We start from the raw sequence: 26,666 nt of genomic DNA, 5'->3' as shown, positions 1-26,666 counted from the left end.
ACAGAGGGCTGGTGAGGCCGAGCTGACTGAGAGGAGGCAGTGTGTGATTACCAAAGAAAGAATAACATGCACTGCAGACCCCAGACCACAGGAGGCATGACTCCCTCACCACCGAAACCTCCAGGCTGTCTGCTCTGTGCTGTGTTTACTCTCCTGCTCCGCCTTTACTTGTCCGTAGGTTCACTTCTCCTCTGATTCAGCATCACCACACCACAGCTTTGCTTTTCACCTCCTGGTCCAGCTCATCTCTCCTTCTAGAAGCTACCCCATTCTTTTTTTCTTTTGCTGACAGTTTTACCCCATCCCACCACACCCCTCTCACTTGGCTCGCTCCCCCTGTGTTCTCCCCGGCTCTCTCGCTCTCACCTCTCTTCATATTTCATATTAAGCAATCTCTTCCATGGAGCCAGCTGTGTAAACAACAGGGACGAGCCCTTGGTGTTTTCTCAGAACCAGAGAAAAATGCAGGGGGTGGGTGTTCACATACAAGGAGCTCGCTGCACGCCGTCCACATGATGATCTACGGCCCTTTGTCTCCCCCCCGTTCCCTTTGAGCACGAGTGGGATCCTCTGGGCAGATTTGTTGTTTTTTTTCTGTGTGCCTGTGTGCGCGAGGGTCACGCATACAGGAGTGCGTTTACGCGGTTCACGGGAGCTTTCTGTCACCAGAGCCTCCCGCAAATATTGACCGAGCCCAATAGCTACAGTGAGTAGCTCGAAAGCAAACACGGCGTTTCATGGTCGGCCACGTATGCTTGGAGTTCTGTCTCCATGTGCGCTCTGACCAGACACCATTAAGCTTGCTCAATGCCTTAAATTCACAAGCTCCCCCTGCTACTTACGTCCTCGGGTTTGTGTTGACAGATTGCAGGAGCGCTGAGAATGACTCTCTGCTGTTTGTCGCTTGTTTAGGAGAATCTCTGCTATCTAGCGCTCCGTAATCCATCTGCTTATGTTTCCAAGGACCAGTTATTATTCTTTTTGCTTGAATCCTAAGGGAAGCCTTTGCTCTCTGAGAGTAACGATCTTCCTGATTTGCTGCGCAACCTCAGTTTTGTTGTCCTACACAGTCAATGAGCATGACTTTGTGATAGAGGTGCGCTCATCAGAATCTGGTTACCAATTTCCGATCTGTGGATTTTATAGATTTTTTACTTGCCGATACAGATTTCAGCTGATTGAGTTCTCCGTTTAAGAGCTATAGTAGAAGGAGATATAAGAACAACACTGGGAATATTTTTTCAGCACTCATCATTAATTGTTTATAAAGAGGGGACAGATCACACACCGTGTGTGTGACAGAGCAGTTGTTACAGAGCGGGATTTACTATCCGACTAAATCGTAGATAAAATGATTAGATTTGTCCATTTAAACAGGCTTTAGCATCTTATTTTAGTGATTAGCCCTGTTAGTGTTGCTAAATCAGCACCCACTGTGTGTATTCTCAAGATTCTCCTAACTTTAACCCTCAAATATTGTTGTTGTTGCTGTGTCCTGTTATGTTCCAGGAATGGTGCATTCAGTGATTGGAATAAGATCACTTTTGATTATTTTCTAAGCAGGTGGTTTGGCCGGATCAAGCTGAACATTAGCCAGGTCCAGGCATCAGCTGACTTCTCAGTGGGTCTCTATACTTTGTTTGCAACAATGTGGACTTTTTGGATCATGTGTGATGGATCATGTATGGATGGATGCAGGTGGGCAGATGGTCCAGTTCTGCACTGGCAGACTCAGTCGGGCTCATTCTATGCTAGAGAGGCAGACGCACACACTTACAGGCAGCGCTGATCCTTGGCTTTATTTTTTTTGCAGGTGCCGTGCTTGCTGGCATTTGAGATAATTAAGGGCTGACCTTTCTGAGGTGAGCAGAAATGTCACCCAGCCTGCTCCTCTGACAAGTGGATTCACCCAGCGGGGGGCCTTCGCAAAACCACTGAGGATTCTTACAACCTTGAACGTTCACTTAGCACCCTTTAGCCTTTTTCAGCCACATTCTCCGGCTGGCGCTGAAAAGCAGCTCCCACCTTTTACTCTCTCAGTCACAGAGCATCAGACTGCTGTGAGACTGACCATTTCATGACTAGAAAGGAGGAAGAACCTCTGAGCTGAAAGTTTAATCAGGTCAGATAGTTTGAAAGAAGTTATCCTAATATTTTTGCGATCCAGCCCAATATTTGATTAAAATCAATCCCGTGCATATGTAGTTAGAAAAAACTCCAGCAGCGTCGCATGGTCTATGCTAGTATTACTTATCTCACCCAGCAATGGCGTCCAACACAGTCCAGTACCATTTTGCTCAGATTCCACAGACATCCTTTAAACTTTTAAGAATGATATCCCTGTGCTGTTGGGAAAGAGCAATATGGCATTGAAATAGTAAATCCCATTTTTTCAACAGTAAAATACAAATCACAGTTTCATCACAAACTGATCTTTGCCCTCGCCTCCTTTCAGTTCTCGTGAGCGTGATATCTTGTGAATGCGAGAGGAGATTCCCCTCACATGTGAACTTGTGACAATTCCCTGGCTAGGTTTGGAGCCCTCTGTGACTTCAAAGTAAACTGGCCTTAGCTGAAGTATGACTGAAGTTATGAATCCTGACAAAATCTCCCACAGATGCCCATGTGGCTAATGTGATGAAGTGGTGACATTTTATGTGAAAAAGGTCAACTGTCAACTTCATGGTGACATCAGGATGTTTTGTGAAAACCTTTTTTACTCAGTTCAGTGCTGCCCAGGAACACGACGAGCCCCGGTGACTGTGCTTCAGATTTGTTTATGTCATGAAGCCTCGTGTTGCCAGACACGCGCACCTCCAACGTCGGCGCTCTGCTCTTTCAATTAACTTCTGTCGAGGGAGCGCCAAACAAGTCGCGGCTCATTCGCTAAACAAATGAGACCGATGTTTCCTTCAGGAAACGGTCCATATTTGGTCGTGTTGTATTTGTTTCGCCAGTGTTCTCGAACGGCCAAAGATTGAGATTTCATGATTTGCTTGGGTTTTGTGCGATTACACAGCAGCCTGTTACTGCTTTTCTGCTGCCCTGACCAGGCAGAAGGTCATTACAGCCACGAGGGAGAATGTGTTTATACATTTTACACAATGCAATGAAAGTAAATCCTTGGCTATTAATGACCCTGATAATGTCCAGTGCTGGAGACCTGTCAGAAAGCTTCCAGTCTACCAACCTCTGAAAACACGTGGTCGGGACTTTATGCAAAAGCCACCCATCATGAGCTAGTCATGTACAGTAAATGCAGCAAACTGGAAGACCCCTCCTTGAGGGCAAAGGGATGACACGCATGTGTGATTGAGAGCATAAAATTGGCACACATTACTGAGCACACGCAAACAAGGCGTGCGTGACCGCCCACACCACCCGCATGCTCAGCCACTTGTTGATATCACTATGTTTGTCATTCTGTGCAGATTGTGCATGTTTGTGTGCACACATTTTTAGTTTTTTGACCGCAATATCTTGTCTAACTACTGACGTATTTATCAAGCCACTCTGAAGTGCTCATAAATATTTGAGAGGACTGCGCTCGAGCCATTTCCATTTTGCCACTACATGGCCGTACGGGTTTGCCTCCGTGGGGTGACAGCCATGTTTGGGGGGTTGGGGGGGGGGGGGGGGTATCCACTCCGAGCTGGCGTCTTCTTGCCTTCCTCATCCAGACCGTTTTGGATTTTAAGCCATTCCATGCGGTAGATTTATTGGCTGTTTCTCTAAAACCTGAAAGTTAAAAAGCAGGAACAGTAAGTAGAGAAGTGTAAGTAAATACACCACCTTGCAGAAGTTTTCTTCCACCTTATAATACGTGTTCTTGTTTTCTCACTTTACCCTCAAAGCTCACTGTATTTTGAAATCAAGCGTGTGTTAATGTTTTGTAGAAGCACCTTTTTGAAGTTTCTCCATTAGATTTGGGTCCACATTTTTTTCACTTCCGATCCTGATACCTGAATTTATCTGCCGACACCGATACTGTTCTGATAGCAGAGCTCTGTTTCCTTTAATGTTATTATCATCATATTATTGATTATTTAATGGGCTGTGATAAACTCTTCTCTACCAGCAAGTATGATATTTACGAATGTAAGAATGTTTATCCCAAAAGGCAACTTCTGATAAGTATAAGATCACAAAAGAAGTTAGAAAAACTAAAATTGTTTCCAGAGGGAAAATCCCATCCTGAACTGTGCAGGTTTCAGATTGACTGTGTTTATGAAATCCAAGAGAGATGCCCACAAAGGGTAAACCTCCCTGCTGTTCAAGATTTTTAAGCTAGCTTTATTTTAATCACTTGTGGTTTTACCCTTTTATTTAATTCTACCTTCAGCACATGGTTTTATGTGTGACGGCGAGCTGATAAACTGAGCTGCTCCAAGCTGGGAGGAGCCAGGACGCGCAGCATTGCAGCCACTCTCTGCATCACACTGAGGGCTGCAGTGGTTGCCAGGGTGGAGACCGACCGGCGCTAGGCTATCAACTAGCCCCCGTCAAACTTGCTACTATCCATTTACCTGCATTGTCAAATTAGCAGAACATGTGGGAAATGTATAAATCTGTCTCAACAAAGGAAATTGTAGAGGCTAAATTGCGAGGCTCAATGCACTTCTGCTAGCCGACGGCTAACTGTGAAATGGATTTCCTGAACAGAAGCGAATTTCATCATTAGAGGTGCAGTAACTCCACTCCGTTCAGGAAATCCTTTCCCCAGTTAGCAGCCAGCTAACAGAGCAGCCGGCAGAGACTCTGCTATTCTTTTTATAGCACAGAAGTAGCTTTTTGATCTGAAATCTCCCGGGTTGGATCGGAAATCTTTAGATCTGTAAAATAAGTTGGTATTGGAACCCGATACCAATACTGGATCAGATGGACTGCCTAGCTTTCCTGTCCTGCTGCAGAAAAGCACTGAACAGCATGATGCTGCCACCACCATGTTTTACTGTAGAGTAGGTGCATGCAGAGGGATGTGTAGTGCTAGTTTTCTGTGCCTTCTTTATGATGAGATTAATTTACTCACTTTATTTCTGTTGATTTTATTAAGGGGTATCGGAATGAAGGCCAATAAATACAAACATATGCTGAACTTTTCATATTTTCCTATACAAAGAGCTTACTTTTAAACAGCAGGGGCATTATTTTCAGTGTGAAGGCATAAAAGGCACAGCATCTAAAAATCCCGTGTTATTGCTGCTGCCAATAGAAGTGTCACCTTGAATAGATGGTTGGAAATACAGCATTAAAGTTATGTGTGGAGAAATGTTGGCGTGAACACACTATTCTCTCTCTGATCACCCTAAACTTTGCTGATTTATCCCTCCGCTGACCTGTGCGTGCACATAGCGATCCGCGTGCGCACGCACATGCACACGCGTGTGTCAGCAGAGTGCCTCTGTATGTCATGCGTTGCATTCGCTGTCCCCTGCGGCTGTGTTGTACGCTCGTCTGCTCTGACCTGGCATTGCCATTTGCTGCCTTTTTTTTGATTATTAATTCAGTGTTTGCTGTCACAACCAATCGCAGGCTCTCATGCCCCGTAACCTCTAACCTTTCATTCCCTCTGCCCGTTACATGCCAAAGAGAGTTAAGTCCAGACGACCCAAATAGCTTATTTTTATTCTTCCTTCCACTGTAAAGGATCGCATACAGTCCCTCAGGAGACGCCCTGCTGGCATCACCTCGCTTGAAAGTTGTTGAAATGAATCTGGCAAGCGCTAAGAATTCAGTTTAAATCTTTCAAAAGAAATACAATGATGATGTGACTCCAGGCCCCAGGGTCCCTTTACTTTTCCACTTCACTGCATTTTTGCTTAATCTGAGTCTTCTTTGCTCCGTAAATGTTTGCTTTTGTAATATAGAGATTGATTTGTTAGCTGTATGTTCGTTTTCCTTGCCTTGTGCTCATAAAATGGCAGTAAGCAGAAAGCTTGGATGCTTTTAGCATGCTCTTTCTGTTGTTTTTCTTCATTAAAGTTGAAGATTTTCCATGTAGAGTTGTAGGGAAAAAAAATCTTTCTACATATGACGCCTATTTTGTATCTTTATTTCGGGCAACAATTTGTGTCTGTGTAAACAAAACCATGCAGGGGGGCACCTCCTACTGAGATTAGAGAGGAGAATCCGTCTATATTTACCCCCAAACATGTTGCATATTTATAGTTTTATTTTTGCTTGCTAAGACCTCTGCCGAGTTAGATTTACCTCAGAAGTTGGAACTTGGTTCTGGGCATCCCAATACATCCAAAATAGCAGTCTTCCATTTGCAAGTAGTAAAATCAGTGAATAGTGTGGCTGCTTGCAACGTAAGCCACTAATGATCCATTGCGGTGCGTCTTTTGCATACAAACAGTGTAGCGACGGTCTCACCAACAGATGTGGACCACTGCGACACGTCAACCTGATTTCATGAGATGAAAACCTTTCAGAAAGGCTTTTCTGTAGCTGTCAGTTCATGTGAAGCTTCTGGCAGTGGCCCTAGGCCCGTTAGCGCCATCAAGGTATACCGAGGTTTAAAAAGCTACTGTTTCACAACTGCTAACATTTAAACATTTAGGGTTCTTTTCAAGTGCCAGACTAAGCAGAGGTTTCTCAGGCCATATAGGTCACGCAGTAATACAGACATTCCCCTCCCACCTCTGTTGCTGCCCATCTTAGCGTTTCACCTTCATCTCGCTTTAAACAAAGACAAATTCAGCTAATATGTTAGGATAAAAAGCACACACAGAAATTATGTTGACTTTATTTCACAACCACACTACAAGCAGCTTGTCAGTTATGCAATTTAGCTCATTCTGACTACCAGACCAGATGGCCTAACCATGGCCTAACGTGGCTATAAACCAGTTAAAGGTATATAGCCACATTATATGCTTAAAAAAAGACCAAAAATTGTTTCATCATATACACCGAGCGTCCATCCTGATAGTCTTTTGATGGTCCTTTCTGAGGCTAAATATAGCCCCACAACGGGCATGATGAGCAGATGTGGCGCCATCTAGCGGCAGTATCGCAGAACTATCATAATGTCGGTTTTCTTAATTAATGAATCACTTGTAAATAATGCCAGACTGAGCCTGAACCTCTGCAATGCCTCACAGTAAAGCGGCAGCTCAGCGGGATTGAAGACCAACAGTAATTAATTGAATAAACCAATCTACAGCAACTTTAGGAGCCTCACATCAGAACATTTACTTACATCAGTCAACTCTGTGGTCACATCTGCGCACTCAGCAGGTGTAGCGTCTGCTTCAGTGATCACCAAAGGACATACTGTATTCCCAGCAACATTACAGTCTTTTTCTTCTTGGAATCTTTTTTTTTGTTGCGCTTTTCTATTTCACTGGATCTTGGACCATTCTTCATCGTTCTGCTGGAAGATGCTAATAGCTGTTAGCCGCTTCCTTGTTTTATCCCCTGCTGAACATACTTCCGTTAAAATCGTAAATAAACACAAAGGGCTTTATTTAATAAGAAGCTGAGCAAAGACAAAGCATAAATCTTTCATAAAAACTTTGTATGCAACCAGATTGAGCTACTGACATATGAATAATTAAAAAAGTCAAATAGCGTGGCTATGCACCTTTAATTAGTAATTTTATCCTCTTCTACATCATGACGTTGTGAAATACTGGTAAATTTACTGAAGATTGTCTCCATTAGATTCTTATATTTACTCATCTATTTGACAGCCATATATTGGATTTTCTAGTTGGTGTTTGTTAAAAAAAAAACTTCAACTTTCTGTTTATGAATTATATTTTCAGTTAATTTGAATAATTCAAAGTCAATTTTCACGTTTTTTTAACTTGCAAATAAATCAACTTGCAATTTTAATAGCAGAACTTGTTTTATATCCCAGTGACCAACGTAGTGTGTTGGGGAGTTCAAGATGATGTAGAAAGAAAAGTGAAGAAGATGTGTGTGATCAGTGTCATCATCACAATCCTCAATAGTAACGTTTTTAGTCCATGTTTTCAATCATATGCAGCGCTGTAAGGAAGTCTGAGCTCTGACTGCACACGGGATGCAGACCCAGCAGGGTAGACTGGAAGGACTCAGCTGTTATGACCGGTTTGTGGCTTGGACCTGGGAGGAGGATGTGTTTGTTACCGATATTGCGCAGTTTTAGTCCCAGGTGTGTAGTTTTCACAGCCAATTATTCAGCTCATCAGTCATACCTTGCTTTCTCCCGACATGTTGTGTGCTTGTCCTTATGCATTCATACTAGTGTGCCGTTTAGAAAGATGTCACAACATTTTAATTAGTTCCTGTGTTATAGTAGTTTCCTGTTTATGTATTATTTCTTTTATACGTTTAATTATTTTGTACATATATTCATAATGTTTCTCTTTTGTCTTCGGTTTTTACTCAGCTTTGTAACAGCATTTAGCTCAAATGTACATTGTGAATGTGCAGTTGAATGGTAATAGTCTGTCTAAGTCTAAAGTCGTTTATCGTGACTCTTGGCAGCAGGGTTAGACGGCAACTAACCCACCCCACAGATGTTCTTCAAACGTTCAAATGCATCAGTGTCTTCTTTTAGCTTCACACATGAGACCTTTGAAAGGGAGTTATTGGCTTAATTATTATTTGGAGTGTGTGATAGAAAGCAAATCTTTGAGGCATTTGTTGTTCTGTAATTAGGTATCTTTATGTCACAAATAAAGAAAATATGCATGAAAAGATATTTTCAGCATAAACGTTGCTACGTGTTTGCCGTACAGTGAGTGACCTTGGCGCTAAAGCACTGAAACCAACGTAGTGTGGCCAAAAATGCAAACTCAAGCCAGGCAGTGGCACTTTCTGCTGCCAGATTTCTTTCCCCAGACTGATTGCTGCGAGTGAGAGGAATAAGATGTGAGTGCACCACAGCAGAGGGACTTTTTGTTTAAGTGCACATTGGTGTAAGATGCCACCTATCATTTAAAGTCGCCCATTCTGCTCGACAGACTTGACTGTGGGAGGAGTGTCCCAGTCTCAGCCTGTGGGTCATTCTCCCACTCAGTGCAGAGCCTGTGACCTTCTGAGATAACATGAGAACACATGTGGAAGTTACTGTTGCCTGCTTTCACTTTGTGTAGAATGACCCACAGTCCAGACCAAAATCCCATCAGCTGTACAAGGAACCTGTTTCTGGTGAACTCGGTTGTGAAAAAAAATCCCCTGAATATATACAATAGCAATAAAACATTATAAACCAGTGAAGCTTTCTCTGTTTTCTTTCAAATATGTCTGAGTCTGTAGTTTGGAGCCGTGCAGCTCAGGGACAACCATAAATAATTTTCCTTCCACTTCACAGTCCTGCCATAGTTTTCAGTTTCCCTGTCAGATAAAAGTCCTATAAAAGATGTTGAAGTGTCTTGGTTGCGACATGACAAATCGTGAAAAGGTAAATAACGGATGTGAATTCTTTTGCAAGGCAACCTTACATCTATGTAACTTCAGTGATTCTGTTTGTCTGTGGTGATGCATTTAATGTCGTGGCACTAATTTGCAACGAGGACTCTATCGAGGCAACGCTTTCCTACAGTATTGGTAGCTTTATGTCGTGGAGTCAGAGATGACGCCTTAAAGGGGATTTATGTGGTGAATTAGGCAGCTGGACAGGACAGACAAGAGGGCGATGACAGGAAATAAAAGGTTACCTGACTCTCCTGGGCTTTAAAATTGGCCGTAAAAGCTGCGACACTAATGCAGTTCCTCTTTCCAGCAGCCATTTCCTAAACAAAGCACGCAGCAGGTGGATGAGGGAGAGTGGCCTGATGGACCTTTTTGAAATGAGCGAATTAATAACGAAGCAAATGCAATGCAAAGCCTATAACATGAGCTCAGTGGGACTTCTCTGAACTGGACCGTGTCCTCGTTCACAGTACGCGGGCAGTTTAATAAGATGTGATTTCCTTGTATGGTGGACAAAAGCTCAACGTGTTTCAGTTGGGTGCGCTTTGGTTGCGTTTTCCCCCTCCGCCGCTTCCCGCTCACCTGTCACAGCCCGCTGTTTTATATGCGCCGCGCAGGTAAGAACAGGCACGCGAACACGCCGGACCTGACCCCTCCTGCTCTGCAGGGGCTCACCTGTGATGTCCCGACGTCGTTCCTGCCAGAGTGCCACATTCCTGAGCAGCCCGGCCCCTACCAGCACACATTCCTCCAGCTTTCTCACTGCCGCCTCCTAACTTTCCCAGCTGTGGGTTGCTTCTGTTTCTAATAAAAGGCCATTACTGTGAGAAGAAAAAAAAAAACTAGCTTTGTTTCAACAAGCTGTTTGGAGGAAAAAGCTTGTCTCGCACTCTGGGAAATATTGCATTGCTAACGTACTGTTTTACGGTAATTGCAGCCGTCGGTTGTGTAGCTGTCAGGGTCCCTGGCGTCCTGCTGCCATCACACATCCGTTTTGTTCACGGCCCCGCTCCTGATTCCCAAGCCAAACGCCGCAGCGGGAATCTCCAGCGGTTCCCCACGACGGCGCCTTGGGTCTCACCTTCTGCGGCCGGCGTAATTAGCACAGCTGGCCTCTGTGTTGCTGTCTTGGTCGGTGTTTTGGCTCGCCGTCTGCAGCGTTCGTGGCCTGTCACCGTTAATGAGCGCGCCGAGCTGCCAGGAGACGTCGCACACCTCCAACTTTAACACTCCATTAGATAATTAAGGAGGATGGGGTGTTTTTGTAACATTTCAGCTCAGACATTACCATTAATTAGCGTCAGAAGAAAGGAACGCTTTTTGCTCAAGCACTTTACTACAAAGGGATGTGATCTCTTTACCTTGTCACTGAAGCACTAAATGATCTCTCCTCTGTTTTTTTTCTTTTTTCTTTCTTTGCAGGCGCAGAGGAGACCAGACTAAGGAGAGCAACTCTTTCATGGCATCATGTGATCTGCACATTCCCTTGGCACGCTCTACAGTGGAGAAGTGAATGTGCATGCTTGTGAAAGCGTCCCGACCACTAGAAGCCCCTTATCGCCACTATCGCTACTCCTCTGTGCCGCCATCAAAGTCTCGTCTTCGTGACTCAACTTGCCTCCTCTCTCTGCCTTCGTCTTGAAGATAAAGAATGGCTGCGCTGCTTCCCTGCCCCTCCAACGCCTCCTGCAAATAAGGCCTTTTGGCTTGTTGAACAATACGTGATAAAGGAGGCATAAAGGGCCTTTTTAGATTTCTGCTCCGTGTGTCTTTTTATCTTTTTGTGCGCGCTAAGTCAGCCCTGAAGACACACATACGCGTAGCGACTAAACAAACAGGATTTTTGTCCTGCTGACATCTACAGGAGGTGTTGTCTGAACTTTTTTAACCTCAGGAGGATTATTTTACAAACTCGACCTGGCAGTCTTTTGGAATATCTACTGACTGGGCCTCTCTATGGGGGATTAAATCCTCCCAGGAACCCGCACTGCCTCCTCTTTGGCCCAGCCACATCTCGTCAGAAGGGTTTGCTTCACCGCCTTTTTTTTCGGGAGCGAGCCATCATGGCCGGGAAGGGCAACCCGGTGCCGGGCGGACACCTGAACGGCTTCCCCATGCCCGCCTACTCCTACTTCTTCCCCCACATGTTGGGGAGCATGTCGCCTCCAGCCCTGTCTGGGCTTCCCCTCAGTGGATACAGCACCCCCTCCCCAGCTAGTAAGTCAACTTTCTCCCCTTTGTTTCTATCTGCCCACCGCTGGGTTTGGGTTTCAGCTGCGCTTTACAGTCTGCAGAGCAAGTTGCTTCTTGAATGACATGGCAGTGGTTGAAGATTTACTTTCTTCTTCAAAGCGTGTGTGTGTGTGTGTGTGTGTGTGTGTGTGTGTGTGTGTGTGTGTGTGTATCCTGGTTAAAGGTGTGACTGCCTCCTGGTTTTCTGTGGGTCTGCAGAGTGCCATGCAGAAGTGTTTGTACTCCTTTTCTCATCATCTCTCATTACATGATGAGAGTTTGATGTATTTTACTGGGATTTCAGGTGAAACACCAACTCAGAGGTTTGATAATGGAAATCCGAAGGAAACAGATAAAACTGTTTCTCAGTTTCTTTCCGGAGACAAATATCTAAAACGTGTGGTGTGCATTTGTTTTCAGCTGTTTGAGCCAATGCTTTGTGGAACCCCCTTTTGGGTATGCCTCTACCAGGTTTACACATCTAGGTGTGAGCTACTTTCTACCGTAGCTCTAGCTCAGTCAGATTGCTATCTGTGAACTTTAATCTTACGGGTATTCGCAGTTGGACCTTTGGGGAGGTTTAGACATTGTTTCTTGCTATTCTGCTCCTTACAGAGTAACACTGGCCATCTCATAAGCTGCAATTAGCTGAGCCATGGGCCCAGTTTCCTGCACTCTGCTGTTCAACAGACATGTTGCTCTAATAGTGCGTCCCATTTGTCCTCGGTAGTCGGGGTTCTCAACCTCCAAGTCGGAAAATTGAACTGGAACAGCCCCTATAGTCGGTATTATGAGTCAGAAACTCGCAGCATGATGGTACCCAACATCGGCATTCATGATTGCTGCTACTTGCAGCAGCATTGAGGTAAACCTCATACTTTGTCTGTTTGTAGCAGCTCTCTATTATTTATTGTAACATTTAGTCAGTCGTACAGGCGCTGCCTTTCATTGTTCAACAGACGGGGATGTTTTAGCTCTGTTTATTTGCACAGAATACCGCCTAGAACAGCGTTATTGTCATTGTTATTGTTTTAACAACAGTGCAAGCATCCATGTTTTTTTTTCCTTCTGTCTGACAAGAAGGAACCTGGAACACAAAAAGGCGGAGATGACGTAATCTGCGACTCGTTTGTCCCGACCTCCGAGGCAAAAGGAACGCATCATAATTTCTTAACGTGTCAACTGAACCTTCCACAAAGCAGGACTAGACAGGCCAACCTTTTACCTGTAGCAATCTACGATATGATGTTATTACGGACAATAATATACACATTTTACCTGTTTTAAAACCAGTAACATGATAACTTGCCAATACATTCATTTACTCATTTATTTTAAGACTATAATGACATTTTGTCTGTAGCGTAATAAGTTACCTTCAAAGTCGTGCAGAAGGACCTTCTTTCTGCAAGGCCACAATACTAACAGAATGCAAGCGGTGCTCAGCATGCTCTGATCTAAACTCTTCTCTGGCTGAATGTTTTACATCATTGGCCTGCTGGATAGGGAGCCTCCTCCCCAGATTATAGCCTTTTGCCGTCTTAACAGGTTTCCTTCCTCCATCTTTTCCCATCAGCTCTGAGGAGCTCTTGTTTTCCTGAAACCGCCACTGCAGGGCTTCACCAAGGAAATGGCATTTTCCACCACGCATATCATCTCGCGTGTAGGCAGAAAAAGTTTGATTTTAGTTGCAATCCGAGCAGAGCCCCTTCTTGCAAACGTTTTCTGTTTCCTACATGGCTTGTGGCGAAATGCAAGCAGGGCTTCATCTGGCTTCTTTTTTTTTTTTTTCCATAGAATGCGAGATTTGTGAAATCCTGTGATCAGGCTCTCCCAGCTGAGCCACGGATCTCTGCAGACAAGCTGTGTTCCTTGGTCTGTCAGTGCACATCAGGATCCTGTCTGTTCACTGATGCTCTGTAACAAACCTTCACACAACAGATGAATCCATACTAGGATTAAATTACATACAATGGACTGGCTTTACAAATTAGGTGAATTCTAATTGTAGTTGCATGCAAAATTTCAAAAGGCCTTCCAGTTAACAATCAAGCGGAGCTTTGCGTTGGTCTCATAGAATTCTGATATAAAAGACTTAAAAAGACATGAATGAATGTGAGGGAGTCCAGGAGGAACGGGTTGTTCAGTGAGGCTGGGTGTGCTTTTAGCCTGCTGGTGAAGGACCACTCTCATCTCATCCTGTTCAGATCGTTCCTGTTCTGAAAGATGTGTGTGTGTGTGTGTGTGTGTGTGTGTGGGTAAACAGAGAGAAGCACGCACACACGCAGGAGCGCATCGCCTCCAGCGCCGTCCTTAATTTACAAACCCACACTCGCATCAGCGCCTGGACACACATGGAAATTTCAGCCGAGATCACAAGGAAATGAGGCGGGACAGTCAGAGAAGCGCATTGTTTGTTTTTGGGAACACAAGTTTGGCAAGTGGTCCTAAAATAAGTTTCACCAATACTCTCATTGTGGCTGATGGTCACGCAACAGCTCCTTTCATGTCGGCTGTGAAAAGCTTTAGAATTGACTTGCAAAAAACATCCAACCTGGCGAAGACTGCTCTTTCAGAAGAGAAAGCAAACCTTTCTGGGTTTGCATGAACGCAGAAAATCACACTTTGGTTGCCCCTATAATGAGTGTTTCGTAACACACTCAACACGCTGACATTTAATTGAACGCTTTTATAAGTTTGGATGTTTTTTTATCTGAGCAGAAGGAGTATGTGATATTAACTCCTGATGATGCACGGAGGGCTGAGCAACGATTACACCACTGTGGAGTCTTAACTGCTGCTGAAAAAAAATGCAAAAGACCAGCATCCTGCATGATAATACGTCAGTATAATAGGAATAGAATGATTTAGTTTGTGGGGTTCTTATACATTGGCGACGTAAGATTGGTTTAAAGATACAGTGTGCTCATGTTTTATTTTTACTTTCATTCTAAGCTGCGATTACACACCAGTAGTTTAACAAAGAAGTTAGAATTCGAAGTTGGAAACTTGGTGGTTTCTCAAAATCAAATATGGCTGCCAAGCATGTGAACCTTAGTGACTGCCACCATAAAAACCTGCTTATTTTCAGTTCCAACCATCTGTATCTCTTTTACACACACAACCCCATGCAACCTCTGTTAGAGAACATGCTGCTACAGTGTTTGAAAGTAGAGAAAAGCAGGCTATCACTGACTGTAGCGTAGGTTGCTAATAGTAGATAGCTGGATCGTGGAGCATATTAATGAACAAGCGCCACTTGTTTTAGAGTTTGGAACGTGGTTACATTGAGTTTGCTGCCTTCCCCAGATACACACTCCCATTTACTGAAGACAGAGTTGTGGATTTTCGAAAGCTGTTTATATCAAAGGTTTATTAGCAGTTCATATCTGCGCTGCAGCAAATAACTTGCTTAATGCCGTAATTTAGTGTAATTCCACATTAGTATGTCCTGGAAGCTGAAACTAGGGGCCTTCCACCACCAAGGCTCTTCCTGTGGGGAACAACTTCTCGGAATGTCAATGTCTGAAAAGTCAAAGTGGGGGTAAAGACAGAGGGGAAATGAATACTATTGTGGTGTTATATATATATATATATAAAATTCCACCCATCCACTCTAACAGGTCTATCCCTTGTGGGGTCATGAGGGGTGCTGGTGCCTATCTGCACTGTCAATGGGCGATAGGCGGGGTACACCCTGGACAGGTCACCAGTCTATCACAGATATAAAATTCCTTACTTTACGATTGGTAGTTTCTTGACCAGAGATGTGTCATGGTTATAATGTTTTATGTTTTTATGTTCAGTGCGTGTTTCTCTCAGGAAGACGATTAGTGAAGCACTGGCTCCAACCTCAATTCCCCCCATTTTGTCAGCTTGTGTACAAAAAAGCTCCTTCGGTTCGTACGAAGACTTCTTCGCTACATGTCTGTTTAACGGAGGTTTCTAATGAAACAAAGATCAACACGGTCAATCCTTTAACCTTTGGCTGTTGGTAATATCAGTTAATTAGTAAACTGTTTTTTTTCTCATACCACTAAATGCAGCCTGGGTACCAGCAGTGGTTGTTGTAGCGCTGACTGAGAACCACGGAAGCAGTGATAAAGGAGTTAAAGAGGCAGACATGGTTGGACTGTGTGAATTGGAGCTGACAGACCTGTCCTAGCTCTTACAGGTTCACAGGAGGTCACTGCATAGATTTTTTTTATTCTCTTGTTTTGGATGTGTTGGAGCTTGCATGTGCAGCCAGAATAGAGGGAAGTGAAGAACAGTTGGTGCCCAGCCCTGTCACTCCCACTTCCCCAAACACCAAATACCCCGTCTCAGTCACAAAGACTGGAACTCCCGTCGGATTCCTCTTTTCACACTGTCGCGAGCGGCGCGTATATTTGTGTGTTTGTCTTTGCGCGTATCCAGCGGTGTTTGCCTTGCGGGGAGGCAAGATTTCTTCCCTTTTGCCTGGACAAACATTTCCTGTCTGTAAACACTGGAGAGCCAGGGACACCGCGGTTTCCTGACATGCACGAGTGAACGCTCACATTTGCGCACATGCACAACATAAACACAATCTTTGCCCTTCATGCTGGCTCACTTTCTCTCACTCCGGTCCCTCCTCACGTGCGAATAACTGCAGGCGCAATTCACACTTGCTCTCCCTCCCTCCCTCACACACACAGAGCAATCGAAACGCGCTCCTTCCTCCTTGTCTCCTTATGTTAGCTGCAACAAACTGCTTTCAACCCTTCCTTTTCCTCTTCCTGTTCCAGATTGAATCTCTCTCCCTTCCTCTTGCTTCTTTCTTTCACATTTCTACACACAAGCTGTCCTCCTGTTTAGGCAGAAAGAGCCGACCCGATTTAGACTGCAGAGGGATGGGGAGAACCAGTTTGAAACTTGAATGAGGAGGGATTTAGCAAATGTCTGTTTGGAGGCCCAGCGGTAAAGCAGGGTCCAGTGTAGGATTAAAGTGTTTAACGGGATGCCTTTATAGCCACAACTGTGTGCTCACACTGAAGCTTGCTGCTTTTTTGTTTTGTTTTTTCTTGTGATTGTTCGCTCTCATAAATCTTTTTGCAGTTGAGTCCCTGTAAAGCTGGTTATTCAACCACATACATACCTTTCCAAACCCTTGTGTGTGTTTCCTCCACATGCCAAATCCTTCTATTCAAATCGCGAATGATAAGGTTCTGTCTGAGTGGGTTACATTTTAATAATGTTTGAGCATCTATTCTTTTTTTTTTCTTTTTTTTACTGGAAAATTTTTTAACATTTAATTCTTGGAAAATGTGGATTTTATTTTTCCAATGTACTCATTGGGCTTCCATGAAGAGAATAGCATACGATGCTGAATATATGTTTAGGAAAATATGTTACCAAAATATTGTAAAGAGGAAATGTTTACCATAATACGAGGCACTTTAATTTTGCCATTTACTCATTTTTAAAAGTTAGTTTGAAATTACACAAGTGAAGTGAAGCCTGTTCTTAGCTCATTGTGTAAATCCACTGACAGCAAACATTTAGTTATTTTCTATCGTTTATGATGGCAGGGCCGCCATCTTGCTTTACAAGCATGATTCACAGCTTGTATTTAGTTGCACTTTGAATTCAGGTCAACTCCCAGATGAAATGCTTGACATAAAAGCAAGTTTTTAAAAGATATTTTCTCTAATTTCTTTTTGTGAAACAAAAAGGAGGGAAAAAAATCGATTAACCGCATTTGCTATAATGAAATCTGAGATTTTATTTTTAAGTAATATCGCCCAGCCTTAATTAAAACTAAGAGAATGAACCAGACCCTCCTACAGCTTCCCCAAAAACTATCACTTTAGCCTTATCTTAATTCATGCAAAGGAAGCTACGGCTCTATTAGGAAGGTCTGTTGGAAAATTACTTTTCTACTTAAAACAATTAGTTTTTTGATTCATATGTATGTTTGTTTGTTTCTGGCCCTAAAATAAGATGAAAGTTTAAAAGGGTCTCAAACATTTCCAAACCACTGAGGACACGTTTATAAGGGCACTCTAGGCATGTTGTTTAAACTCTCAAAGAAGTTACAATTAAAACCTCAATTTGTTGACCTCCCTGTCTCTCCTCACGCTCCCTCTTCACCTCTCTCTCTAGGCTGTTGACCTCCTCTATCGCAGCCTCTCTCAACAAACCACAGTAGACTAATTATTTAGACCAGGCCAAGCAGAAGGGTTAATCTAGCCCTAAAACGCCCCGTTTTCTGTGCGTCTTGAGCCCCGGCCTCCTGGGTTACGTCCCCACATCACATTATCTAAGAATCAATGGCTTAGGGTACTTGCTGGAGCAGACCAGCTAAAGATATTGATATTACATTCATGGCCGGCAGCTGTATTAGTTAGCTGAATATCATCGCTGGATTGATGACACTCACCGACCTGTAAACATGCACGCCGCAGTGCTTTCTATTACCAAATATCCTCAAGTGCTCATTACTTGCACGCCGAAAACACATTAATGCTTTCCCTGAGATCCGTTAAACGCTACTCATGTGAAGATATTGAACTGTCCAGAAATCTTATTATAACAAAGCCTTCTGCTGTCCATCAAGCTGGTGTAACACTTTGCTAATTTACCAGGAGAGTGTTATTAGGGACGGTAACAAATGGAGTCTGCCTGCTACCTGCTGCCGCTGTGGCCTAATGGCCTAATTGGCTTTTACCCACAGAGGCCGCTTGTTTTACCAAGCACAGGAATTGTTTGCTACGGGCGCATTTCCTCAGCCAGCTGCCACATGAGCGCCATCTCTGTTGACTTATTAAAGGGCTAAAATGGCATTTTATGAATGTAGTACCGGGGCCAGTAGGGGGAAATGAGCCGTTTTCAGACTCCAACAAAGCCTGTGTTTGTGTCCGCGTGCGATCTGTCCCATTAAGCAGCCTGCGGTGAAACGGACTGACCGTGGGTAAATACGGATTCGGTCGCGTTGTGGCAGAGGGAGCGTGTGGGTGTGCTGCTTTTACAGACGGACAGGTGGCTCCTCTCTGCCTCGGTGGTCAGCAGGGTTCAAGGCGGCGCGTCGGTACGCTGCATGGGTGGCAAAAAAAGAAAAAAACATGTTCTCATACACCATGTTTGGTAGAGAAAAGCCCGATGAGATAGGCTGAAGAGCTCTTTCATTTCGCTACCTATTGTGTGGGTATAATGCACACTTGTTTTCTGATACCTAAAGCACCTTTACTCGTAGATTACTAGGAGCCTGGCTGGATTTAAGAGCTTCAGAAATCCAAACACACACACAGACTGACACCCCAGCCTCTCCGGGGAGCTGGTTGTCATCATCGGGAAGTCATTAGAGGAATGCCAAACTCTGCGACTTATTAAACATGGAGTGGAAGACATTTCCCGCACTGAAGCGTAGCCCTGCACCAGTAGGATAATGGTCTTATTAGTTAATGGCTTTTCAGTGCAAGGCTGAAGAAATATTAACATGTGAACCTTGTTATTTGTAGATGTTCATAGAAGCATAGATTTTACCTCTGGCGTTGGCCTAATGCAAATACAGTTCACGCACATCCTAGCTTTTTTTTTTATTATCTTTTTCTTACAGAGTGGAATAATTATATAATAATTGTATAATACCAATAACAACATTCCAACATATTTCCAGCAGGAGATTTGACCACTTTTATTTGGAAAACTACTAGGGTTGGTTTAACTATGGATTAGTAGTGTTGGGGCTGGGGCTCTGGTAAGCTTAGTGCCAGGGGTGTTCGACTCTTTGTAAAACCAGCTTTGATCTGTGGTTGGTGTCATTGCAAGTTGAGCACTTCTAGATGGTGATTAGAGGTGAATATAATGAATTTGGAGTTAGTTTTGTTGTTTACACCAGTAGCTCCGACAGCAGCGGAGGCGCTTAGGTCCAACCTAACAATGTAAATGAACTCTTCCAATTCTGCTAAGAGTGCTGGGTAAATACCCAACCAGAGTTCTGCCGGAACTCTTGCTTGTTTTCTTCTTTTAGGTTGTTTTTCAGCTCTCCCGTTTATCCTGTCTTTGCGTACTAATTGCTACAGCTCCGTCACGTTAGTCAGTACCTCCCCATAGTAGATGTAACACCAAGTCTTCCTGTGTGCCGTTCCTGCGTCAGCCGCGTGCCAAATTTTGTTTGCTTATGCCATGTACTGCAAAAAAACAAGGTCGTTAAGACCTGTTTGCTCCTGAACACCTGAGATGTTTTGGAGGATACGGCGGGCGATTTGTTCCAATCTCTTTTGGCCGTCGCTGTTCGTACGTGAGCTGAGAAATATTGCCGTTTTCTTCCAGCTCATTGAGCAGCCTGTATGAGCTCGCTGATGACTGTTGTGTAGATATCAGTATCACGTGGGTCTGAATGTTTCCACTGTGTTCAAAAGTGACTGGAGAATGACATACAGGTCAGCATCCCCACTCACTTAGTCTCAGTTAATGGCCTGGAAGAGGCTTCAGTAAACAGATATTCCACCATTAAGGGCATAAACTGTGTGCATGTGTCTTTCCTTATGCACCTATTTTGTGTTTTGCTACTGCCAGTAAGTGGCCTTCAGGGTTTTTATTGAGGCTTTAAGGTCCATTCAGCTCTAACCCATTACAGGAGATACGCAGAGAAACCTCCTGTTGACCAGAATCTGAATGTTTCCTGCCTGCTTGGCTCTGGCCGGCGGCCCGACGTGCAGAAACTCAAAAATCAGTCTCCAATCCTCAAACACATAATATCTGAGCAATATCAGGTCACACCAGTCAAACTCTTCAGTGTCATTAAGACTGGAAGAAATCTGTTTCAGCTGTTTATAAATCAGGACAGAGGAAACACAAAAGATGTAAGAAGCTTTTTAAAAGGGAAATATTTTCTACGACTCGCCGAGACATGCCAGCGTTTCATTCAGGCTGCTTGAGAGCAAGAGAGAGCAAAACTTTGAGGAGATAACGGGAAGGCTGAACATGGTGCTGTAAAGTGCTCTGTATTAGTACTCTAGTAATGCCACTTCCACTGATCTCTAAGTTACTAAAGATGGCTTCAAATGTTAACTGTGTCATTTTGAAATATCAGCATCAGTGTTACAAGAACTTCTCTTTCACATCATGAAATACCTTTAATGACTGCTCCTGGCAGGGAAAATATTTTGAAGGCTGTTCTTATATCTTTTTATGTCATAGTTTGTCAGGGTAAATTGGTATTTCCTGTATTCTGCATCAGTAGATCAAATATTTGATAAACAGGTTATCAAAAAGTGGAATATTGATTTCTGCCATGTATGTACATGTCTTTACTTCTTTGGTTATTTTATTGAAGCTCAACGTCCTTATGGCTCCCACTCACCCTGATAGCAGTTGAGAGTAAGGTGGTAATGAGAGGAGTTTTATCCAAGTCATACAATGCTGTGGGAAAAGTGTGAGCGGGAGCACTGAAAGCATCGGTACAGATGTGACAAGTGTGGGAGCGGACACACACACACAGACACGAGTTGTGGCAGCAGCGATGCCATCAACCATCCTCATGTGCCAGAATACCAGTGAGCTCCCCTGGCACTCTGTCCTCCTCCTTTCTAGCTCCTATTCCCATCTTGGCTTTCAGTTTTCCTCCTTCTATCACACCATTCTGCATTCATCCTTCTTTCATCATACCTGCAGACCCCCAGTCTCCTCATTCCTGACTCTGTGTTATTCCCACTCTCCACAGACCCTCTCTTTTTCCTCTATGATACTTGACAGGGCTATTATTACCATGGCAGCAATTTATTTGCAGCCTATTATTTTCCATTTGCTCTGAGGAGACCCTTGGCCAAAATCCCTGGCCACAGCGCTCAATCCCAGCCACAGGATTTATCCCGAGTAGCTTGGCAAATCTGGTGCGCTCATCCTTTTTCTTCCTTCTTTATCTCTTCTTCTTCTTCCTTCTTTTCTTTTTTTTTCTACTTCTCACTCTCACATTCTTTCTTTCTACAGGTTTTCCCTTCCATGACCGCTTATGCAAATAGAGGCCCTCCTTTTCAAAGAGCTGTCTCTCCATAATCCGATGGATGGCTCCATTTCTACAGCTCTGCTCTCTCAGAGAGAGAGAAAGAGAGAGAGAGAGAGAGGGAATCACCTACTCTATCAGGAATACAAGGACACATGCTATCTCTCATAAACATTCACCAATCGACACGGACATACATACACACACACACACACACAGCAGACAGGATGCCCTTCTCTGCAGCAGCAGTGTTATATTTTCAGCAGCCAGCGCTCTAAGCGGCGGTTGGGCCATAAAGACTTAAAAACCAGCAGGCTGTCGCCAGCAGCCAAGCAGCACTCAGTTGGGTAAACACTGGCATAATCTAAATCTTTCTCTGATGTGCCAGAACAAGTCGCTTTATTTCTGTGCTCCTCAAAGGCCCCTGAAGGAAGTCAAGACAAGGGTAAAGCGATAACTCTTTTTTTTTTTTTTTGCCTTCTCCGGGAGTCTCCTTTTATTTCCCTCCTCTAGGACTGACCCTCTTTCTTTTTTTTTTTTTTTTTTTCAATCACCGGCTCTCACACACATACATCTCTATCTTCTCATAGCCCGTTTTGCAATATCCATTTCATAATGCCGTAAATCACTCTGCTGCCTACATTCAAATGTCAGGGCTTCTCTCCAAGGCATCATTCCTCCGACTGTCCTTTGATAAGCGAGCGGGAATGATGGCATCCGTAAAATATAGAGCAGTTACCTAATGGGGAGGAGACAACGAAGGAAGAAGGGAAGGAAGAGGTGGCGTGGAAGGGTTGAGGAAGGTTGTGAGGTTCTACCCCGCACAGTTCCAACGGTGATTAAATTATCAAATGGAGCTTTGCTCGTTGTCCAAGGGGGGGTTTGAGAGGGAAGGCTCTTTTCTTGGAGGCTAATGCGCTTTTTCAGCCCGACACAATGGGTTGCTGTGTTGTGGAAAGGAGCTGAGAGCGGCTATGTTGGGCCAGAGCTTATGGGGCCACCAGGTCTCTCCTGGCACCTTTCTAAGGGGCCTGGGGCCATACTTAACCTCCAGCCTGTCTACTAGCATTAGCACGTAACCTCGTCAGGGTGGTAAGATAATGCCCTTGTGATAACATTAGCACATTATAGGGCTAGGTGTATCATAGGTTGCCTCATGCAAAATGAGTTGTGCATGTTTAATTAATCATTAGCATTCCAGAGGTTAGTGGACACGACGCTGTTATTATCCCTGTCATTCCACTGTTTGTTGTTTTTTTTTTTACCCACTTTTGTTCTTCTGCAAAAATCCATCTTTATCTTTTATTCTGGTTATCGTGTTATTAAGGTACATGTCCAGAGGTCTAACATGAATTAGTATTGTTAGATGTTCTACATTCTAACGCTATTATTGTGCTGCAGTTTGTTTCCTGAGTGCTTTTATCTGTGAAGTGAAAGGCCAGTAACATCTGACAAACCAATCAGATTACTATGTTGCTCATAGGCGTTAACTAGTATGAGGTTCTTCTATTGTGAGACAGTAGAAACCACTGTTTCACAGCATTATTTACTACAGCTGCAAAAATCAAATTGCACATTTATTGACACAAATATAATACGTTTTTCTATGATTTTTTTTTTTTTTTGGTAATTATTATTTTTAATTTTATACATGGACTAAAGCCAAAATATCAACAAAAGTTTTGATGAAATAAAATGTGCATCAGGAGCATGGCGGTCTTATCAATAGATGTCTTTCAGTTAATCCCTTTAACACACATTAACTACGAGCATTGGGTACCATCCAGAACCTGCTGTCTACATGTTTAATAAAACATAATTGGAGCATATTTTTTCTCACTTACATGTTACGCCACTGTGTTGTGTGTTTTATGATTAAGTAACCACGCAATGTATTTGTTTTTAAGTCTTTGTATCGGGTTGCAAGCTGGTGTTAGCTGGTTAATTAGTCAGTCTGCTTTATTGAAATAGCACTCGTAGCTTGCTAAATGCTGTTCCTTCAGTTGCCACACCATGACTATCCATTTTCTTGTGACATCCTCCTACTTTTTCATATTATTTCTTGTGATGGAAAAGGGTAGTAGCTTGCTCTTAGTCAGCTGACTGGCAGTGCAGGGTTGGACATTTTTACTCCGTGCTCCATACGGTCGGTTAGAACTCCAGGCAAAGCAAAATAGTTTTATCAAGCGTAAAACTTCAAGTCACATCACCGTACGACACCAGGCCGAGGATTTGGATCTGTAGTTGATATTTGGGGGTGTTACTATTCCAGTTGTATTGGGAGCAGGACTATAAACACATGTGTCCCAGACTGGATTAAAATCTCAGAGCAGACCATGCAAAATTAAAGTCAACAAGACTCAATTGCTTAAACAAATTGCCTCTGCATGATGCATCCCGTGAACCTGTGCAGCTTCAAGTAGGGCTGGACGATAATTCAATAACAATATATATCGATCGATAAACGTATATTAATGATATAAAAAAGGGTTAAATAAAAAGTTCAATAGAATAACAGTTTTCCTCCTTTTTGCATTCTAGACATTTAGATTAATATTACAATCATTACATTCTGCCAACCAATCACAAATGCAGACCCAGGAACCAAGCTCCGCCCCCTTCAAAGACTTCAGAGAGCATGTGTTTTTTTTTTTTTTTTATATTTTAAAAACGTGCAGATTTTGTAAAAAAAAGTTGGTTGTTTGAATTCAGTGTTTGTGTGTTCTGTAGCTAAAAATAGGTTGATAAGCAGCAACATTAAAATGGTCAGGGCTGCACTTAAAATATATATTTTCAATTTGTTGATAATTATCAATATCGATCAATATGATTTTTGTTTTATTGATATGCTTTTTTTCTATATCGTCCAACCCTAGCTTCAAGCACAGATGTGGGGTGTCTGACCTTGCGAGGTCCACAAATGGAAAGATTATCCAGAGGACAATTTGTATACGTCTCCTAAATTGGGGGATGGACAGTTGTGGTTTGCGCCTTGTTTTCCACATGTGGTCTGTTGCACTTGATAACACCATATTTAGTTGGTTAGCATGAGAGAGAGTGTTAATGAAGGCTTAAGAACTGTTTTTCTAAAGCTAGAGAAATATTTTAAAAAAGATAGAAGGATGATGGAACTCGCTGTCAAAACCAGCATCTGTGCATTGACAATTAGACTTTGGCTACGTTCACACTGCAGATCTTCATGCTTGATTCAGATTGTTTTGCTGAAATCGGATTATTTTGGCCATTCTTACTACTATTGAATGCGACCGCCATCATTCTGCTATCTGAACAGTTGAAGAATACAAAGCATAGATAACAGACAGGGACGCCACACAGCAGTGCACTATTTACGGAAGTGAATGTCATTGTTTCTAGAAGTGTTCAATAAAGTTTTGTTCAAAAGAACCCCTGGAAAAAAAAACAAAAAACAAAGGTGGATACCGGCCGGCATCTCTCCTGGTTCTTATTAGAAAGCTATTGAAGCACAGCACAGCTCTTAACAACGGTCTTTATGGAGCACTAACTGCTACTGCTGTGTGTGGATGTGTAGTGAGAATGTGGGACGCTTTGAAAAATATCCAATACGTATCCAAATTAGTACCACATATAGAAGTGGTACTGATCAGATTTTTTAAATTTTTTTATGGGTGATTAGATCAGAATTGAACCGTTCACTTTGCCTTGAAAAAGACGGATATGGGTCGCATTTCCCTGCAGTGTGAACATAGCCTAAGTTGCAGTACAATTAAATGGCAGAATTACACTTAATTCACTCTGCTATGCAGATCCTGCTGAACACTGATTACTTTTTGACTGGAAACTTTGCAAACTGAAAAACTGCTGAATTAGCCCTGGTAGTTCAGTCCTTATTGTGTTGATCCAAAAGCTCTAAAACTGCTGGGTTATTTCATCCATCTCAATGCTGGCTTCATGTTGTTGACACAGAAAGTTTGTCGTTTTAACGTTTGGTCAGACATTGGAACCTGTTTTGTTAAGTTAGAGAGCCCAGAAAGAGCCGCATCATTCTTCTCTGACCTACATCCAACCATAAAAACAATGACCAGACATGAGAAAATGGATCTTTCTCAGGATAAAACTAAAAGAAAGGCTAACATGGTAAAACAATGCTATGTAATAGCTTTAGCCTTTTAGCTAGTGCTAGCATGGGCTGTTTACCAGCATCAAGCCATACCGTGGTTATTAGAAAGTTACCTCTTCAAAACCACTAAAATCTTCAATCATTTTATTGTCCCTGAGGTTTAAAGGCTCTTTAATTAGATGCTGTAAAACTATAAACCTGACTGCATGGTAATAAATTTTGTCACAAATAAACCTTGAGTCATATAGTGTACTGACAGGGAAATCAAAGCAGCCACACATGGTTTTGCATCTTGTTGAAGGAACATGCATTTTCAACATTGGCCAGTTATGTTCATCAAACTGTAAAAAACTCAAATCTTAATTGAGACCAAAATGAAATTGATTGTGCAACATGTTTTTAATTTCCTTTTAATTGTCCTGCTGAGTCAATTTGGTCTCCTTACTCTTTAATATTTCATGCTTTGGGGCTCACTTCTTGGTCTCAGCCTGTTATAGTGCACACCAATAACAGTTGTATATAACTGAACCAGAAAGACCTTGTTTTGCTTTTTTTAACCTTCATTTCTTATTCATCTTTAGCCAAGAGTGAAGCCTGAGGTCTATAATATGTAACAAAGGGTCACTAGTTAACCTAAAGGATAGTGTGATGGCTTCCGTGTTGATGTGCTCTTTTGTTTTGGACCTCACCGTATTCATTGTTGGCTTTCACAGCTAAGCTGTTGGTGGTTGTGAAAGTAGTCTGGTCTGCTGCTGCTGTGAAGCAGCTCCACAACATTGACACTGACGGATGAACTACTGCCAAGACAAAGTCTCAACTCTGGGATCATAATTCCGAGGACTTTAGCGGAGCATTTTCCCTGTCCATCAACTCTGACAAACTTGCAGTACTGGGTTAAATGAGTTATCCCAAACCGCCCAAACAACTTTGGTTTAAATGGCTTACACGGTACCTATTTTGACA

The 26,666-nt window shown here is 43.0% G+C and overlaps 1 protein-coding gene across 2 annotated transcripts in view; it reads left to right on the top strand.

The window, feature by feature from the left end:
• Nucleotides 1-26,666, top strand: part of raraa (retinoic acid receptor, alpha a) — a 198,804-nt gene that overhangs the window by 75,000 nt on the left and 97,138 nt on the right. For both annotated transcript variants that reach the window (XM_036142442.1, XM_012876136.3), the window contains one exon: nt 10,831-11,625. In XM_036142442.1, the coding sequence (XP_035998335.1) occupies nt 11,472-11,625 (154 nt within the window). In that variant the 5' untranslated portion in view covers nt 10,831-11,471. The remainder of the gene's footprint in view (nt 1-10,830; nt 11,626-26,666) is intronic.

Source organism: Fundulus heteroclitus, chromosome 10 (assembly GCF_011125445.2).
Source record: "Fundulus heteroclitus isolate FHET01 chromosome 10, MU-UCD_Fhet_4.1, whole genome shotgun sequence".
Classification (NCBI taxonomy): Eukaryota; Metazoa; Chordata; class Actinopteri; order Cyprinodontiformes; family Fundulidae; genus Fundulus; species Fundulus heteroclitus.
The sequence above is the reverse complement of the archived record's forward strand: the minus strand, read 5'-3'. Positions and strand labels throughout refer to the sequence as shown.